Raw genomic sequence first — 20,596 nt, forward strand, 5'->3', positions numbered from 1 at the left:
ATGTGTAAATCTATAATAACGTTATAAAAACAGGTCAACAGTCTGGTACTTTTTGAGGTAACCATCCCACTCAGAAAGCGATCCGAGCCGTTGCTATGGTTACCTACTCTGAAGCGATTGTTTCGGTTTTGTAAGCGCCCTCTAAAAAAACTTGTAAACTTTTGTGGGTATTAAAACGTTATTTAAATACATACTTCTACATACAATAGCAACGTTTTTGACTTCCGGTGACAGGGTTTAGGTCTTAATAGGAAAGCCATAACGTTAGCTGGCGGATGATGATGATGACTTCGCACCATGTTTTGATAAAATTTCTTAAGACCTGTCTAAAAGCATCTTTTGTGACGCAACAAGTGTCCTAAAAATAACGAAATAAGTTGTTTTTTATTGGGAAATAATTCTAAAACTGAATTTTTTGAATCAAATATTTATGTTAACACGTGTAGCATTGAGTAGCTCGCGTTCATTTGTAGTGTTTACGGCAACAGCTCCATTTTTTTTACTCTCACAGGGTATGTGGCACACTTCCACCCTTTGAAAAGCAATTCATGTCGTTTTCAAAACGTGATTCTGATTTAGCTGGGGAAAATAAAACACTGCAAGAGAATGGGCCGTGCGGAAGGTGATCAATTAAAAGATTAAGCGTTTTGCAACACATGGACGCATCTGCATGTTGCTCTAATAGCAGAGCCATCAGCTCATTTTCAGGGGCCTGCCGCCTCCTTCAGCACTGTCCACAGATCAAAGCCTGCCTCAGTCTCCCAATCCGTAAAAAGGGATGCTAATTCAACCTCCTTCATGTGCGGTTGAGAGAGACCCCTTCAATTAACTGATTTCAATGGCAGGAAAGAGAGAGAGAGTGAAAAAAAAAGAAAAGATGCAAAGAGAGTCGGTCTGGAAAGGCAGCATTTCTCATTAATTCAAAAGGTCCAGCATTTATTAGCCTCGCCTCTGAGGCTTAACACTGAAAACACAGAGTATCAAAGCAGACATGATGGGTTAAATAGAGGCTATAATCTAATTAAAATATTACATAGGAGTAAATAGCTCTTTGATAACGATCTAAAGCTTCCATTAAAGAAATAGGTGCTTGAGCTTGTTTTAGGGGGAAAATTATCACTTTAAAATACAGAAAACAAGTTTGTGGGCTCTAATAAGGGAGGCTTCAAAGTGTCATCCTTATTTGACCTATTTTTTTCTCTCGCTGAAAGAAAAGGGCAGGCGAAAGTGGATATAATCAGACTAATAGCCGGGAACTGACAGAAAACGGCACGTTACACTGGGTTAACGGTGCATCCAGGTGTGCTTGAAGAGATTGGTGCTCTTGTGCACAGGCCTATTGAAACAAGGGGAAAATAGCTAGATAATGCAAAGCCCACAGCATTTCATTCAGGATTTCTTTATAGCGAAAAATTGTTTTCAAAATAAGTACGCAGTGGATTATGTGCTACACACCTGTTCCAGGGCTTTGCAACTGAGCAGTATTACAATATATACAGTACACACAAAGTTAAGCAAGGAAAAATAACAATTCTATAGAAGTGCAATTGATATAATTCATGCATGCCTGTTGCTTTTTCGAAAATAAAGGCTCTAGATTAAATGGCATGAATGGTTCTGAAGCGAGCCACGGCACGTTTCTCTTCCTCGTGCCGTCTCAGCATCTCCAGAGTGGCCAGATGGAATGGGTCCATTTCTTCTGGATATTGAGGCCGCATGCTCACGTTCTGCTCTCTGGGTCTATCCTTTGGGTTTGGAGGGGGTTTGGGCTTTGCAATAGTTTTGGCATATTCTATAGCCTGGTCAAAAGAAAATTGCAATTTTTTGGGATTTAAATCAACAATTATGAAGTGAAATAAAAATATAAAGACATACACACGTATACAAAATATGATTTACGGATTAAGTAAAAGCTCATGTTTTCCGAATGAGATTCTCTTACCTTCCTCCTGGGAACGGTGTCCTTGTTGTCACTGCCCACTGGGTCCTTGGCCGACAGAGAGGGAATCCTACTTATCTTCTTGTTCTGCTCGCGGATCACATTTGAATACAGCTTCTGTCGTCTAATTTTCTCTGCCTGACAGCAGTGAAAGAAAGAGCAGCAAGATTACAAAAGGGAGCTTTAATTACCTAAGCCATTTCTTCTCTAAGGCCCCTCTGTTTCTTTGTACATCCCTCCATGAAGCTACTCGACAGAAGCAAACAAAGCCAAATAAAACTCAACATCCCTTTCAGAATCAGCGTTAACACCTCTCTCAGGTTGCGAGCGGTGCGAAAACAGTTATTTTATGTGATATTTCTACAACAGCCGAGCTAAAAAAATGTCTCTGTTTGCTTTTTGAGGGCTGTGCTCATTAGATTAGTTGGTCCGTTTCTATTGTGCTCAGAAACACAAGTCTTTTAAATTCATGAGGAAATGAAAAGAGAGGGTTATTGAGACACGGCCACACTTGACAATTGGACGTAGCAATTAGGGATTAGCTAAATCAATATTCAACAAGGAGATCACCAATTATCCTTTGAGTCTTTCTCCTAAATCTCCACACACACACAAATTATTCTGATTACACAGAAACATTATTTATGAATCTCGTCAGATGCTTAAATCTTTACACAATCTGAAGTGAGTATTTACCACAGCTTCTGGTATTGTGTTCATTGGTCCAAGACCTCCAAGCTTCACCTCCTGTTTCATGTTTTTGTAGTCCTTCAGTGTATAAGCCTGAAAAGCATATATATTTATTCATTAGCCACATGACAGTTTAAATAGTGAAGTTACTGTGAGAAAAACAGTCTTAATCCGAAAGTGCCCTCATGAAACAATCCGCAAACAAAAGCACTAATCAGGTCAGGCTCCTTCGGGTTCTCAGGACTCAGCCATTGGTCATGGACACTGCAGGACAGCTGTTTTCCACTCTGATCTGCTTCCCCTTGGGCTGCCACACTTGCTGTTTTACAAATTTATCCCATAATCCTATGAGACATGATGGCGGGCACAGCAAGGTGAGGAGAGCAAACTTCTCCCAGGAAACCAATTGGTTTTATGGTGTAAGGACCACATAATCCAAGTGGATGGGTTCCATGACATAATGACCCTTAAATTGTGTCGTTTTCATGCAGCACTGAGAACTTTATTGATCTAGAAGCATAATACTAGAATCATTTAAAGCGATAGTTCACCCCAAAATGAAAACTCATCCTCAGGCACAGATGAGTTTGTTTATTCATCAGAACAGATTTAGAGAAATTTAGCATTACATCACTTGCTCACCAACGGATCCTCTGCAGTGAATGGGTGGCGAAATGAAACAGCTGATTAAAACATCACAACAATCCACAAGTACTGACGATCAACTGACGTCTTCTGAAATGAAAAGCTGCGTGTTTATAAGAAACAAATCCACCATTAAGGCATCTTAACTTTAAACCATTGCTTCTGGAGTCCAAAGTCAATTCCCTGTTGTCCAAAATTTACCTAAATGATCAACAGCTGTTTTTTTTTTTGTTTGTTTGTTTTTTTGTTTAGTGATGGTTGTTTGCGAGTTCCTTGTTTGTCCTGAACAGTTAAACGTCCCACTGTTCTTCACAAAAATCAATCAGGTCTTAGAAATTTGTTGGTTTTTTAGCATTTTTGTGTATTTGAACCCTTTCCAGCAATGACTGTATGGTTTTGAGATCCATTTTTTTTCACACTGAGGACAGCTAAGGGACTCATATGCAGCTATTACAGAAGGTTCAAACGCTCACAGATGCTTTAAAAGTCTGGGGGGTGAAAACGTCTTGAATTTGAAGATCAGGGTAAATTTTGTCTTCTGGGAAACATGTATGTATCTTCTGTGGCTTCTGAAGGGCAGTACTAAATGGAAAACATATGACATTTAGGCAAAATAAGAAAAATGTACACATCTTCATTCTGTTCAAAAGTTTTCACCCCCTGGCTCTTATTATATTGTGTTTCCTTCTGAACCATCAGTGAGCGTTTGAATCTTCTGTAATAGTTGTGTATTAGTCCCTCAGTTGTCCTCAGTGTGAAAAGATGGATCTCAAAGTCATAAAGTCATTTTTGGAAAGGGTTCAATTACACAAAAATGCTGAAAACCCAAAACATTTGCGGGACCTGAAGGATTTTTCTGAGGAACAACAGGCAATTTAATTGTTCAGGACAAACCAGGGCTCATAAACAACTATCACTAAACAAAAAAACAGCTGTGGATCAAAAACAGTATTAAGAATCAAGTGTATGTAAACTTTTGAATAGGGTAATTTTTATAAATTCAACTATTGTTTTCTCTTGTCGGTTATATGTAAACGCCTTTAATGTGAAGTAATTAATTCAGGTCAGTACTAAATAAAAAATGACATTCATTTTGTATGCTCCCTCTTACTTTGGTAAAATAATTAACATTTTGCAGATTCTGCAAGGTGTATGTAAACTTTTGAAATCAAATGTATTTGTTAAGAACTGTTTTCGTTTGAAAACGGTGCTTTTCTGATTCAGCTGAGACAACTTTTTCACTTGAGAAAGCAATATTATGTATAGAGAACTCACATTTTTGCCAGAATCAATAGTTTGAAGTTAAAAATTAACTTCAATTAAGAATGTGTTTACTATAAACACGCAGCATTTAACTTCCCAAGACATTAATTGATGGACTGAAGTCTTATTGTGATTATTGTGATGTTTTTATCAGCCATTTAGACTTTCATTCTGATTGCACCCATTCACTGCAGAAGACCCAATTTTTGAGCAAGTGATGTAATTCCTTAATTTAATGTTGTTTGGGACCGGATTTCTATTATATTGACAAAACCAGTTCCACAGTAGAAAGTAAGTCAGACAGGTTTAAAATGACATGAGGGTGAGTAAGTGATGCCATCATTTTCATTTTTGGGTGAACTTTCCTTAACTCCTTTAACTAAACAGACACTGTTGAGTAAATATAAATATCCTCTCTGTGTAAATGGCCACGGTTTGTTGAGTACGTCTGTTCCTAAGAGAGACTTTCCTGCAGAACTCAAGGTGCTAGAGGACAAAGAGGCCATCATTAAATGCAAATCACCATCTTACCAGCCCTGCTCCGCACAGACGGGGGTGCTGCTTAATCACCTTATCCTCTAACGCTTTTCAATGTCGTCTTTGTGACCGTGCCTTATATCATCATCTCATTGCAATTAAGAGTGTCTTCAATTACTTATACAATTAACCTGCTGTCTGAATCGGCCCACACAATAATCGTTATATCTGCAACAGGCCCCATTGAGATACTGCCATGGCAATTTAAAGATTGGTTACTAAGTATAAACTGGGCGTTGTAGTTATTATGCTTTTTGTTTTGCTCTAGTGCTAATTATTACAAGAATGGGTTTAAATGAGGGTTTTTTAAAACTTTTTGATGCCTCGGAACCCTAAATATGGTCTCCCTTACTAAAATTAATATTAAATTATATTTATTAAATTATAAATATAACATATATTTTAGTATTTTTTGTTTATTTAAAAGACTTAAAACTTTTGCAGCTCAGTATCAGGCTGTAAAATAGGAGTCACATACTAGATGATAAACAAAAAAACAAACTGAATCTTAACTAAACACATATACACACCTTATAATTTGATTGTGCCTTCAGCTGCCTGTGTTTTTCCATCTGTGAAAGATAACCTTCTGAGCTGCTTCTGTGGATCAGATTCAGCTGCTGCTCTGATCTATCCGAGAGGAGTTCAGTGTCGCTGCCGTTAGCTCGGGCTATAGGGGGCAGCACTGTGTAAGGACCAGAGATTTGTGTTGGGGGCGCACAGGGTCCCACGCTCTCCTCATCACTGGGCAAAAGCTCAGGTTGATAGTGGCTGATCTCCACTTGAGGAGACGTAGGCAATTTTAGCATCGGTACCCTATGGAAACATTGAGCATAACATGAATGCCAAAAACTAGGGAACATGTTTTGTATATTGCATATTCTAAATTCAATAAAATCAGTGTATTTAAAGCTGTAGTGTGTCATTTTCTTAAGATTAGTGTCACCAAAAGAAATTAAATAAATAATGTTATTCCAAATACACCTTGCAGAATCTGCTAAATGTAAAATATTTGACTAAAATAAGAGAGATCATACAAAATGCATGTTGTTTAGTACTTACCTGAGTAAGATATTTAACATAAGATACATTTACATATAGTCCACAAGAGAAAATAATAGTTGAATTTATAAAAATTACCCCTTTCAAAAGTTTACATACTGTGTTGTTACCTAAATGATCCATAGCTGTGTTTTTTTTTAGTGATAGTTGTTTATGAGTCCCTTGTTTGTCCTGAACAGTTGAACTGCCCGGTGGTCTTCAGAAAAATCATTCAGGTCCCACAAATTCTTTGGTTTTTCAGCATTTTTGTGTATTTAAACCCTTTCCAGCAATGACTGTGTTATTTTGAGATCTATCTTTTCACACTGAGGACAACTGAGGGACTCATATGCAACTATTACAGAAGGTTCAAACGCTCACTGATGTTTCAGAAGGAAAAACGATGCATTAAGAGCCAGGGGTGTAAACTTTTGAACAAAATGAAGATGTGTACATTTTTCTTATTTTCCCTAAATATCATATTTTTTCATTACAGTACATTACAGTATTCAGTACATCAGAAGCTACAGAAGATACTTACATGTTTCCCAGAAGACAAAATAAGTTAAATTTTCCCTGATATTCAAAACGTTTTCACCCCCCAGCTCTTAATACACCTTGTTTCCTTCTGAAACATCAGTGAGCGTTTGAACACTCTGTAATAGTTGCATATGAGCCCCTCAGTTGTCCTCAGTGTGAAAAAATGGCTCTCAAAATCATACAGTCATTGTTGAAAAGAGTTCAAATACACAAAAATGCTAAAAAACTAAAACATTTGTGGGACCTGAAGGATTTTTTCTGAAGAACAGCAGGCAGTTTAACTGTTCAGGACAAACAAGGAACTCATGAACAACTATCACTAAACAAAAAAAAACAACAACAACAACAACAACACAGTATTAAGAATCAAGTGTATGTGTACTTTTGAACAGGGTCAATTTTATAAATTCAACTATTATTTTCTCTTTTGGACTATATGTTAATGTCTTTTATGCGAAATATCTTATTCTGGTCAGTACTAAATAAAAAATAAAAAACATGCATTTTGTATGATCCCTCTTATTTATTATTGTATGTAAACTTTTGACCTCAACCGTATATATAAAAAGGTTGGTCATGCAATTTCAAATATTAATAGGTCGTGAAGCAATTTTGTTCAAATGTTTTTTTTCTAATAAAGTATATCAAGCCAAAATAACAAAATACTAAGAATTTATAGTAATTTTTAGTGAGGCTTTTTAATTATGACATCATGACAGTTGTATCACCCTGACATTTTTTGACATAATGCTAATATGAATTTTAATTAAGAAATTAAAAACATTCTCATTATAGACATGGTGTATTCAGGTCATTAAATGCATGAATTGCAGCCTTAAAAACAATATAGTAGTGTGCAAACATACTATAAATATATATTTAATACTTAAAGCACAAAGTATGTTTCTGTACTTGCCTGAGTCTGTTGTGATTTTTGAATGATGCCTTCACAAACATACTGGAAGTAGATTTTCCAGCATGCCTCTGAGGAACACTGTCCACAGCTTGTACCACTCCAGACTTGGGGGCAGGTGAAGATACACCTGTTTTTGGAGCCAATTCCATCTGCCCTAGTGAATTAGAAGGCACATATGGGTAAAACTGATAACCTTGTTGAAACAGATCAGGCCTATCCCACTGCATTGCCTGAGAAACAAGAGTAAAAATAGTCTCTTTCTGGGAAAGATTCAGAGGCTGTGTGTGATTGGCAGGTGCGTTGAGGTTTATGTTAAGGTTGACGGTTGGTGGAGCATGAGTGTAAGATGGAAGTCCAAACTGAGGTTGTGGTGGGTCATGGGTGTAAGCTTTCTCAGAGTCCTGCGGTAGATGATCAGTGCTGATGACGTGTCTCTCTGTTAGGGGTTTAAGGTGTGCTTTGGGTTTGGAATCAGGAACTGGAGGCTTGAGCTGATCTGGGTGGTTGCTGGATCGCTGCCTCCTCTTCGGTTCCTTTTTATCTTTGTGGCTCTGCTGGGTAAAAATTAGGAGAATAAAAAATTAAAATCTGACCAGAGCACTTAAGATGTCTTCTATGTTTAGATGACTTGAAACTAAAATCTACATGTTGGTTTTCAAGGATGATATTAGCATAAATAAAATAATTTCCCCAAATATGACAAGGGCTCTTAGGGTAAAATCCATTTGCACAACATAATGCCCCTTAAAAATTTAATTTCAAATTTAAGCCATGACAAAGGTTTTGGAAATAGCATCCCACACACTCTAAATTGCTAAAAGAATACATCCCATTGAACAGATATATGTCCTTATATAACTGTGGCTTCATGGCTATTTTCATGAGCGAGGAAAGAGAGACAGGAGCATTTATATAATGTTCCTTTGTGGTGAGCCTGGCATTCACGGGGGACCGACGGACATTATTCTTGTGAGGTCTGAGGCTGTGCCTCAGCATGTAATGCTTCTGATTTAGCCAACACCAGCTTGCACCATTCTTAATGGGAAAATATTTACACTCCTCTGCTTGCTGGCATTAAGGTGACCGTTCAAGTGCTCAAAATAATGATGCTTCTCCATTCCCCCTCTTTCCTCGGCACAGGCTCCTTTTCAAGACATTTCAGAGGCTCCATTGTGCCTGAACAGCTCTATCAGAAATTGCGTCCATCACAGCAGAAATGAAATCCCGGGTGACAGTGTGCCCACTGTGCAGACATTTTCATCTTGAGAGGAAGCCCTCGCAGACTGTTATGCATTAGGGCAATGGATTGTGCCAAGCAGCCCCACCTACGTCTTCACAGATAGAGATGGATAGAATCAATAAAGTGAGCTCTACCTTCAGTTTTTGTGTTTTTTGGAGCCACATCAGCTCGGGATCCCAGACATTGTCTTGACTCTCCGGGCTGTGAGTGCTGATAGTCTCGTCGGAGGTTTGCCTGGGCTGTGGGAAGAGAAGAAAGAAGGGAGAGGGGAGTGAAAGGCTTGACTGCTTGATAAGCCTTCTTTTAACAATTCACCTGTTGCCTTGTCGATGAAATGCTATTATTTCACCTCACATTTATATTCAACTATTGACCGCAAACAACGGGGGCAAACTGTGCGCCGTGAGAGCGAAACAAAGACATCCATGAGTATGAGAAGAAATGTCTGGGCGATAAATTATACACTGCGTTGGGCGTAAATGTATGCTGACAGCGGCAATAAATCGTCCACCTACTCAAACACGGAGCTGACAGACAGTCAGGTTGGTCTATAAAATAATACGTCCCTGAGCGTCTGGCAAGCATACCAATTCAATTGACTTCTTATGATCAACTTTTTATTCTTAATTACGATCCACAGCTCCTCCGAGCTGACCTACATGTGTCTAGAAGAGTGTTTTATTGATTCTCTTTAAAATGATTCTCTTGAAGCAGTTCGGAGATAAGTGTCTAGATACATCCGCGTTACATCAGTGCACTCTCTCAATTTTTCTTAATGTACCCGTTCAGAGGCGGAATATCTACAGCTAATGCTGTAATGAAAATCATTTAGTAAACTTCCAGTCACTTTGGCTGCTGAGGACAATTCTCGCCGATCGATGGTATTGACAGCTTGCGGCGTCCCTGAATGCATGCGGCTAATTCTGAAAGCGTGAATAGAGGAAGGTCAAAGAGACACATGCAGCAGTGAGTGGATTGAGTTGTAACATATCCATCAATAAACAGGCAGCCATGCTGGTCTATCTATTTAGCCAAAGGCCATGTGCGCAAGGAACTGATTTGTGAACAGCCTTCAACGCTACTGGGCAAGAGACACTGAGTGGACAGGTGTTTATCGGTAACTGTATATTTGAGTAAATCAGTGGTCTTCAACTTTGGTTCTGAAAAGAAAAAACGGATGGATGGATAGATAGTATTTCAATTTATTTCAATTTTGCAATTTTCATTTCAATTTAGTAAATTATCAATCCAATTCAAATCCCTGTGGGGTTTGGTCAATTTAAATCGAATTCACACTTATGAACTGAAACAGAACCGATGCTTCAATTGTGAATTTTGTCTAACCCTGGTTCTGACAGGGTTGAAATTTCATTTTTATAAAGTAACTGAGCAGTCGCAAAGACTTGCCCCCTTCGTTACTGTCGCTATATATGTCCGACAACATTGGCACTCTCACGCAATGAAGACAATACAGACAAGACAGAGCAGGTTACGTACAGGTAAGTATGAAGCAAGGTCAGCTTTCAAAATTTGTCATTTTTTAACAAATTCAAACAATAAATACCATTTTGTGGCTCTTTAATGTCGTCCCTGCTGAAAAAAATAAAAATAAAAATAGAAACCATCACAGAAGTTCGAATGGTTTCCACTACAACCACTATAATAAACATTACAAACCACAAACTTTGAACCATTACAACCAACTAAAAATGGTTTTCTGTACTGTGTTTTGGGACATATTCCATTTGGATTTAGTTGTTTTAACAAGCCACCAATAGCAGGCGACCAATTACCAGCAGAAACCCACAGGGTCCGTTACAGTTCCATTACAACTAGTAAAACCATTACAAATTTTGTGATGTGTCTATTGATTTTTTAGCAGGGGTGACAGATTGCTGTAACGCCTCAGTTCAAGCGGCACGTGAACCGATCATCTTTTCCTTTATACTACTTATAGCATGAAATAAACATGAACGCACATCAGAAGGAATTTTGTTTCAACTAGGCTTGGGCGATGTCTACCAAATTAGCATCAGACGAAGGCACAGCAAACAAATAACGCTTTCTAATAAAATAACATGAGCCACTAAAGGGACATTGTTAGCTGCTTACTAGCAGTAGCCTGTTACATTACAGTACAAAACACATAAACAGAGTAAAGAGAGATGAGTGATGACAAATAATTTGCAGATCCTCAGCACCACTGATAAACATCTAATCTTGTAAAATGTGTGGTAAGTACTGCCACTCTAGTATAAACATAGCATGTGCAATTGTAAATCTCGAAAGTAAAAGTACAAAAATATTGTGCATTCAAAAGCAGTTTCAATGCCCTGCACATTAATAACGGCTCCCTGATGCCCACAATTTATATACAGTATAATTACCCAAAGATATAACTGCGAGAGAAAGTACTGAACTATATATTTTCCTTCCATCTAATATTTATTCTCTTTAGGGGCTCCGTAGAACACGTCATTTTCTTTCCAAACATGGTATTGGGATGCGGCAGATTGGGAGGGGTGGGATCACGATGCCGCCTCAACACTGTGATGTTTATCAGCCATCGGCGATGGACAATAGCATTGTCTATTGGCCCAACCCTAGTTTCAACTGCAAAAAACACATCAATACACAGCATTTTTCAAGTTCAAGTCCACCAACGTTAACAAAAATGGCAGATTTGGCATTATGATTGGTCAGGTCACCTGCCAATCAAACTCCCTGCGAAGGGTCAATTGGTACTTCAATTTCACATAGTCCTGAATTGAAATTTAGAAATGTAGAAATTGCACCAAAAACAATACAGCAAAACAGCGAACAAGCAATGCGCAGACGTGCATACTAGTAGTCCTCATTATAAATTAAAATATCTTTTAGAGCGAAATCATATTGTAATAAGCGTTGTCTGCTATGCTGCACGGTTAATAGGACGCTGCGCATCCAGCTCATTTTCCTGTATCGGGCAAGTATCATTTCAAGTAGAGAGATTGAGCTCTGTTGTAACAGGTGTGTGAGTAGCAGACATCACAGACCTGCCCTTCATGTCCTCTTAGCCGCAGCAGGCCACAACCTCTGCCCCATCCACGACCACTGCCTTTTGTCCGCCATTTTAATAATCTCAATCAAATTGAGGAAATGATCAAACAAAATTGCATTTTGAGCTTCATAAGCTGCGTAATATCTATTCTGTTAAATTGGGGCCCGTAATTGCCTCTTGGGCCGAGACGTGGCACAACAAAGTCAGGCGATTGGAGCTTGCCATTTTCCTCAAGACTGGGAAACACAGCTTTTGCGATGAAGACTTCAAAGGGCCGCAATTCTTGAATTGCATTTGGTTGCTATTGTGACCGCCCAGGCAATCTTGATTAGGTGTTTACACTGAGGTAGGGTATACAGTGGCAGAGAGCCGCGAAGCCTTGGTCTAGAGCTATTAAGAGATTGTACATTATGTTCCTGGCTTTGAAGTGAGGGTCTGGGGGATGACGAGGGATTGGGGCTGAGTGCAATGGCAGAAGATTGCACTGCTACTTCTGTCTTTATCAAAGGGGTCTCTGCTGGAGCTCATCATCACTCCCGCACACGCCGGTTGGAAGTTGGTGCATTATGAGATTGTGTACATTTAATAACACAGCTAATTATCGGGAGTTAGGGGTTTGTGAAAGAGTAAATAGTGGCTTTTTAAAAGCCCAACAGACGCGCCTCGATAATGATGCCGAAAACTGATGGGAGCTGAGGGGCTTTTTATTCCCTTTGAAGGAAACGGGGCCACAAAATAACAAATAAAAGGGCAAAAGTGTAGGCCGTGCATCAAATTTACGAACAGATGCTTAGCTACATAACGAACGTAAGGTATGAGGGTTTTGTGCTCTCTCGTTGTAAGCAAATGACAAAAAAGCAAAACTTTAACCAAGTGGCAGAAGTATTTTGATTGCTCTTCATGTGTTACGATGTATTGCAAAAGCCTCGCTGTTTCCCACGTGCAGCTGATTTCCTGAAGGAATTTAGACAATGTGTTTGAGAACTTCTGAATATATCATTCTACTGGTTTACTAGCTTCTAGGTTGGTTTACTAGTCATATTTAAATATATTCCACTCATCCTTACCTGGAATAAAAATGGATCTGATAGATATTTTTCATGAACAAAAAAAAGGCCTAAACATTTGTTTACTCTCTTGGAATTATATTATATATGGGATCAACCTGTCAATCGATGCCTTCAATGGCTTTTAAAAACATCTATACAGGTTTAAGAGAATTTCTTAATCTTTTAAAAATGAATTTTGAAATGACTAAAATATGTGAAAACCAGTCATAAGGGTCAATTTTTTTAAATTGAGATTCATACATACTCTGAAAGCTGAATAGATAAGCTTTCCAATGATGTATGGTTCGTTAGGACAATATTTGCCCGAGATACAACTATTTGAAAATCTGAGGGTGCAAAAAAAATTAAATATTGAGTAAATCCAAATAAAGTTCTTAGCAACGCATATTACTAATTAAACCTTAGGTTTTTATATATTTACGGTAGGGAATTTACAAAATATCTTCATGGAACATGATCTTAATACCCTAATGATTTTTGGCATAAAAGAAAAATCAATCATTTTGACCCATACAATGTATTGTTGGCCATTGCTAGAAAATCGCCTTTAAAGTTGTCCAGATGAAGTTCTTAGCAACACATATTGCTAATCAAAAATTAAGTTTTGATATATTTACGGTAGGAAATTTACAAAATACCTTCATGGAACATGAATTTCCTAATGATTTTTGGCATAAAAGAAAAATATAATTATAAAACTATAATTTTGACCCTCACAATGTATTGTCGGCTATTGCTACAAATATACCCGTGCTACTTAAGACTGGTTTTGTGGTCCAGGCTCACACATTATTCGAATATTTTCTTGGGGAAACTCTGGAGTCGCTCCTCCATTGGCTTCTTTTTTCAAGAGATGAGAAAATAACTCAAAATAAAATATTTTCCAATGAGCTGCCTCTTAAAGGCTTACAACGGCACCTTATAAATGGAACTTGACAGCGCACCATATTTCTCTAAAAGACAATGCTCTGAATTCATACCAGGGCACTGCTGGCGCATTGGGGGCACCGTCTAAAGCAGGGAGCGCTTTGCTCCGTTTACCATGTCACAATGCTAACGGCTCTTCACTATGCTAATGCAGCTGATGTGAGACATTAAGGTGGGACTGGGCTCAGATGGGCTGGGTAAGGTCTTAAATGTAGCAAATACACATGGGCCACAGTGTGCAGACAAGCCAACCCTGCCAATTATACCATGGGCCAGGTGCACTGATAACTAAGAGCCTATTGGTAACCATGCCCCTCTGATGTTCTTAACAGCCACTGTTGTGCAGATCAACTCATAATAGGCACTACATAGGCAGACATGATTCATTCTCTTCTCTCTGCTCCATCTGAAGTCTGCCAAATTAATTTCTGTGACACAGGCTGGGTCTCCTTCAAATCAGAGAACTGAAAACACCAAGGTCACTTATTCAGATTAAAAAAAGAGCAAAGATAAAGGTCAGGTCATGCTAGGCATGATATGGCCTGTTTTGTGCGCAGAAAGAAAAATGCGAACCTGCACACAACTGAATACATAAAGAAGAATGTATCTAGACTAAATACACAGATTATATAATAAATACGAAATTCCATACTAAATCATATCAATAGGCCTACTACTGACAGCAATCAACATTAGTCACTCTGCTGTTTTTTTGTTTGTAGCAGTAGCAATGCTTGAGCCATAATATTGGATAATTAAAAAATAATCTTGAAAATAAAAATAAAAAATGTCTATGGAATAACACTAGCCTTGGGCCTAAACTACCTAATATCTGATATTGAGGAAGCTGTGCCTGTATGCTGTGTTAGTTCACCCCCTAGTGGTCAACCATGGGACTTCAATTTAGTCACCAATGCATTCAACCAATTAGTTTAACATGTCAAGGTTATGGCCTAAAGGAAAAAGTGGAACAGGGTTCTTAAAAATACTTACCTGCTTTGTTTCATCTGGTTTATCTTTCTGCTGATGGGCTTTTAGGTAAGACCCCTGCTTATGTGTGCTGATACCAAGAGTTGCTTTGTTACGTTCCACAATGTCTTCCCTAGTTCTCACTGGCATTGGATTAGAAGGATGTCGAGATCTTCTCTTCTGAGCAGGAAATGATTTGACATTTAGATGTTCTCCATCATTCCGTGGTGTGCCTTCAGAGGACATGCAAGACGTTTTGGATTCGGGGGGATCGAGAATGTCTTCCTGCTGTGGGTGCAGGTGGAAAGGAGATGAAGGTGCTGGGGATAAAGCACTGTCCATCTGAGCTGTGGCCGGATTATTGACAATGACATAGTCTTGCCTGCTACCTAAAGGCACATTCTCCAAAGGTTCAAGACTATCTTCAGACTCGAGAGAAAGTCTCGCACCTAGCCGGTTAAGAATATGAGCCGCTTCCAGATTCTTCCTCCAGTTCGGATCATAGCGCAGGTCTGCATATTCGTCTTCAGGGGAAGCTTGCCTGAAAGATTTCAAAAAGAGTTAAAAAGAAATAAGTCATAAACACTTAGGACAAGCTTTAAATTGAAGAGCAGGCTAGGGACGTCTCATTTAGTGCTTTTGGCATTGTCAGTAAGACAGTCTGAATGCCTCAAACAGCCATCAAAACACAAGGAAAAAAATCGGCTACACTTCTCAGCCGAAGCGAAATGGTAATAGCGTGTTGTAGTCGCTCCCCTCCACCGCCTTCCCCTACCCCTAATGACTATGGGTCTGAAGACCACAATTTGGGGATAGTTTTGCAAATGGCTAATTCAAACATATGAAATAGGTTCAAACTACAACCTAATGTGCTCCTAGCATCATTGGATGAAAAGATCTCATTAAAATAATTAGAAGAGTGCCTCTTTGTTGTGTGCCTCTGAATAGTACAAGATGCTCTTCACATCCCATGATGCCAAATACGAGGCTGTCTGGATGCATGGCACTTCAGCCAATGAGGGCAAAAGGGCAAGGAATGGCTTCGTAATGATTCCACTGACATGGTCTTGAGAATGCGCCGTGGGTTTGCAGCTGTGACGGGGTCTTTAACATGCAAAGTCTCTCTTGTGCTAATATAAATGTGTCAGAATTAAATCCAATGGGAAACGCGCACCATTGTTTTCAGCTCATTTCATTCTGAATGCGAGACTTGAGTCTCTTTAAAGACAATGTGCGCGGTAAAGAGGATGTAAACTAAATGGGTAGTTATTAGCTTCAATGATATTATGCCAAATATTGCTTCACGCCGTGCCATTCTTGAGCATGAAAATATGATGAGAGAGCTGCTTCGAATCGACAATAAAGTCTTTGTGGAGGTTCGCCATAGCCATTATGAAAAAACTATGCATGGGGTTAAGTACCTCTTCAGCGCATCAGCTATCAGCCTGCAAAAAAATTAAAACAAATGCCTCCCGTTTTTATACCGAGGCAGATATTGAGTGGCCGACACAACAGTTAGGCTGGAGATGAAGGAGTGGAGACAGATGCGGTGATCCACACTTCAGATTCCAGCAATCTGTGTTTCAGCAGCGCAGAGAGCTCGTCCATTCATCGCTAACAAAGCAACTGCTTTTTAACAGACTGCTGAATGAGACCTTATTGTGGTAACGTCCTGCAAACTAAAAATCTAATTTCCCCTAAATGAGGGTACTTGTTTGGAAAGTACAAAAATTAGTGGGTTTTTCGGCTCAATTAAAATGCAAGCGCAAACATCATTTTCAAAGACTGTCATTATCTATTAGATGTCAATGAAAGCTGTCAGTCATCTAGGTTGTTTGCAGAGCGGCTAAACACAAAAAGCTCATAGTTATTTTGTTGTTGATTTATTTAATTTAGTGTTTTCAGGTACTGCCATTGTTTATTCAGTCTATTTCAGGAACAGAAGCTAAACCTGAAATGCAAAACAGAGGGACATTTAGTAGGAACTGGAAAACATTCAATGAATGCTTGCCTGTATTGCCATTTTAGTTTGTTTAACAGTACATTTCACATCAAAAATATAAATAACTGACCATTAAATTAAATAAACAAATGTGACCCTGGACCACAAAACCAGTAGTAAGTAGCACTATATTTGTAGCAATAGCCAACGATACATTGTATGGGTTCAAATTACCGATTTTTATTTTATGCTTGAAATCATTAGGATATTAAGTAAAGATCATGTTCCATGAAAATATTTTGTAAATGTCCTACCATAAATATATCAAAACTTAATTTTTGATTAGTTATATGCATATATACTTCATTTGGACAACTTTAAAGGTGACTTTGATTTTGCACTCTCAGATTCCAGATTTCTAAATAGTTGTATCTCTGCCAAATACTGTCCTATCCTAACAAACCATTCATCAATGGAAAGCTTATTTATTCAGCATGATGTTAAAATTGTATAACCTTATGACTGGTTTTGTGGTCCATTGTCACAAATAGTTACGTACTGTATTACAGACACACCATAAATGGGACAGTTATGATCCTGGAGTGTTTATTGCTTGACCTTTTCTCCTGTACTTCAACCTCTGGGTTACACCTAGATAAAGGTGTTTACTTTAAGTCATCTGACAGTAAATTTTTGATATAAAACTTAAGCAAAAGGTAACTTTATTATGCTCATAGACTGACTCGACCATACAGATGTTTTTTAATCTTGCTCTCTGAACTTTTTCTGCTTGTGGACTAAAAAAAGAAAGAACTCAACACATACTTTAATTTTGGAACTGGAGGTGCTTGACAGAGTTTTGGTTACTATTGACTTCAACTGTATAGACAAAAAAATACTAAGGATTTCTTAAAATATCTTTACTTGTGTTCCACACAAGAAAAAGTAAAGTCATACAGATTTTGGGACAACATTAGGGTGATTAAAGAAGGTTGAAACATCCTTTTAAATAGTGGCAAATATTCAATGTTGCCTTGTAATTGATTAATTACTCACCTCCAAGTCATCTAAGATGTTCATGTTTTTCTTCAAGAAATTAAGTTTTTTGACAAAAACATTCCAGGAATTTTCTCCATATAATGGACTTCAATGGTGGCCAACGGGTTGAACGTCCAAATTGGAGTTTTCAGTGCAGCTTCAAAGGGCTCTACATGATCCCAGCCAAGGAATAAGGGTCATATCAAGCGAATCGATCAGTCATTTTCTTAAAACAAATAAGGATTTATATACTTTTTAACCACAAATGCTCGTCTTGCAACAGCTCTGTGATGTGCATGTGCGTATTCAATCGTAATCACAGTGGAAAAGTCACAGTAGGATGTAAGCAGAAAAAATTCATCTAACTTTAAACTTTGTGTGTGAGGTCGAGCTAGTGCAAGGCAAGCATTTGTGGTTAAAAAGTATATAAATTTGTATTTTTCTTAGAAAATTACCAATCATTTCGCTAGATAAGACCCTTGTTCCTCGGCCGGGATGGTGTAGAGACCTTTGAAGCTGCATTAAAACTGCAATATGGACCTTCAACCCATTGGCCACAGCGCCGGCGCTCCGCACACGCACACCACGCACTGCGCGTAGGGCACCAAGTGCCTGGGGGGGCACCAAAAAAAAATCATCACAACAGGCTACTAGTATAAATAACAAATAATATATGTCTAAAGCATGTTGATATACAAAAGCAAGCTCAGGTATAAAACAATGTTAATTTCAACATTAAACTAATATAAAAGTGTTTATATTCACCGCCTGTGTTTTATCCTATTGGTAATTACTGTAAAATAAACGTTAAAACGCTTGTGTTTTCTGAGTCAGTGTCTAGCAAGGATGAAGTTGCCGATAGCCATTTCCTCTTTGGACGCGCCTTTAGAGAAAAATTAATCTTTACAGACTACATAATGAAATAGTTTTTGTTTTTGATTTGTTCTATTTCGTTAAGTAATAATTTAAAGCTTTCTATAAATACATGTATCTTGTCTGTGAGTTATGTATTTGCTGAGTTTTGCTGAGAAGAACTCCTGTTGAGACGACATGAGGGGATCATGTTTGTTTTCAACGTTTCAAGCACCTTTTGCAACGTTTTGTTGATATTGTGAGTGCACACAAATAAAAGCAGACCCTTTACAGTTCCGAATAATGTATTACTCGTACCTTTATGAGCAAAAATGACGGAATATTTTAAATTGTTTCCACTGCAAAAATGCAAGTGATTGCGCTGGCGCCTCCATGTCCTGCAAAGTGGCTCTCCGTACAAACGATTGCATTTGTGCCTAATACCGCACATTTATATTATTTTAACGTTGAAATGAACATTGTTTTATACTTTAGCTTTTTTAGGCCTAGATCTATATTTATTTTAGGCAAGTCGTGATTATCTGAGAAGGCAAAATTGATCAAACACAATATGATCAATTCATTCTCTGCCGCATTTGTGCTTAGGGCATCCAAATGGCCACCACTGAAGTCCATCATATGGAGAAAAATCCTGGAATGTTTTCCTCAGAGACTTTAATTTCTTTTCTTCTGAAGAAGAACATGAACACCTTGGATTACAAGGGGGTAAATAAATGATTAGGAAATGTTCATTATAATTAAAATTGTTTAGAATAGCTTTGATAAAATTTGATAAAAGCATTTGACATCACAAGAGACTAATGTCGCTGCCTGAAAGGCCATGTCAACTACTCAATTACTCTTGGTACCATGAGTGAACTGTATCATTAGACTAGTCCCAAATGGTAGGAAAATAGCAAACTGTTGTCTTACCTCAGTGGCTCATGTTGTCCTTTCACCTGTCTTGGTTTCAGATCCAGACTATCATGAACATCAAGATGTTCTGGTTCTTCACTGTCAGCATTAGCCTCATGTTGTTTGGGGTTCTCAGCAGAGAGAAGGTCAATTCGCATCTGGAGCTCTCGCTGGTACTCCTTCTCTTGCACCAAACTCTCAGTATCTGACTCCAAGGAGTCCCACATTATTGGCACATTATTCTTCGGACTAACGTTAGAGTCATTGTTCATGTTTAATCTGACTTTCGTCTGTTTCAGCGCCTCAGGCCCGTTGACCTTCTGATAACGTTGTTGCTCTGAGACAATCGTATTCATGGCTAATATCACATAATCAACATTAAGAGAGGCGACAACACATTTAAGTTTAATTTAGCTAGTTAATTTAACGTTATTGAGCCTTATTTACGTTATGTGTAAATAGTTAATTCAGTCGTTGACTGACTTTCCAAATCAGCTGTGTGTAACCCATGCTGTAATGTAGAAAACACACTTTAAACGTCGAAATAATAATCGCTTATACAGCACCAAAACATTACCTCGTACACAAATCCATTGAACTGCTCCAGGTTTAATGTTTTTTTTTTTACATCGAAAGATGAGACGTTGTCAGGGAATGTTTCGTTTGCTGAACTGTTGCCGTGGAAACATAGACGCCATGGCTGTCCGCGCAGGTGCAGAACAATTTCTAGTCCCTGAAGGACAGTGGCTAGTTGGATAAACTAGTCTCTGTGTTAAGACAGTGTATTAAGAACTAGTTTCATCACCTAGTAGTTCGACAATGGATAATCAGTCTTCTGGATTCAGTTTAGACTAATCAACATTTCCATGTAACCAAATTTGCAAATTTATGACCAGTCTGACCTGTAATAAAATTGACGACTAACTTTTAAGACTAGTCTAAACCTTTTATGCAACTGGCTCCAGAAGCTTAGAATAGTTGTAAAACACTTTAAGGTTGAGGGCACTAGGTATTTCTCATAATTATGCTGAC

The 20,596-nt window shown here is 38.3% G+C and overlaps 1 protein-coding gene across 1 annotated transcript; it reads right to left on the reverse strand.

The window, feature by feature from the left end:
* Positions 1-1,598: 1,598 nt before the first annotated feature.
* Positions 1,599-20,122, reverse strand: jhy (junctional cadherin complex regulator). Its single transcript, XM_073829012.1, has 8 exons — positions 19,583-20,122; positions 14,842-15,358; positions 8,946-9,050; positions 7,572-8,125; positions 5,605-5,890; positions 2,636-2,722; positions 1,943-2,077; positions 1,599-1,799 (listed from the first exon to the last, which is right to left on the reverse strand). The coding sequence occupies exons 1-8, from the start codon at positions 19,918-19,920 to the stop codon at positions 1,599-1,601; spliced, it is 2,223 nt and encodes a 740-aa protein (XP_073685113.1). The 5' UTR covers positions 19,921-20,122.
* Between the last annotated feature and the right edge of the window lie 474 nt (positions 20,123-20,596).

This window comes from Garra rufa, chromosome 23, assembly GCF_049309525.1.
Source record: "Garra rufa chromosome 23, GarRuf1.0, whole genome shotgun sequence".
NCBI classification, from domain to species: Eukaryota; Metazoa; Chordata; class Actinopteri; order Cypriniformes; family Cyprinidae; genus Garra; species Garra rufa.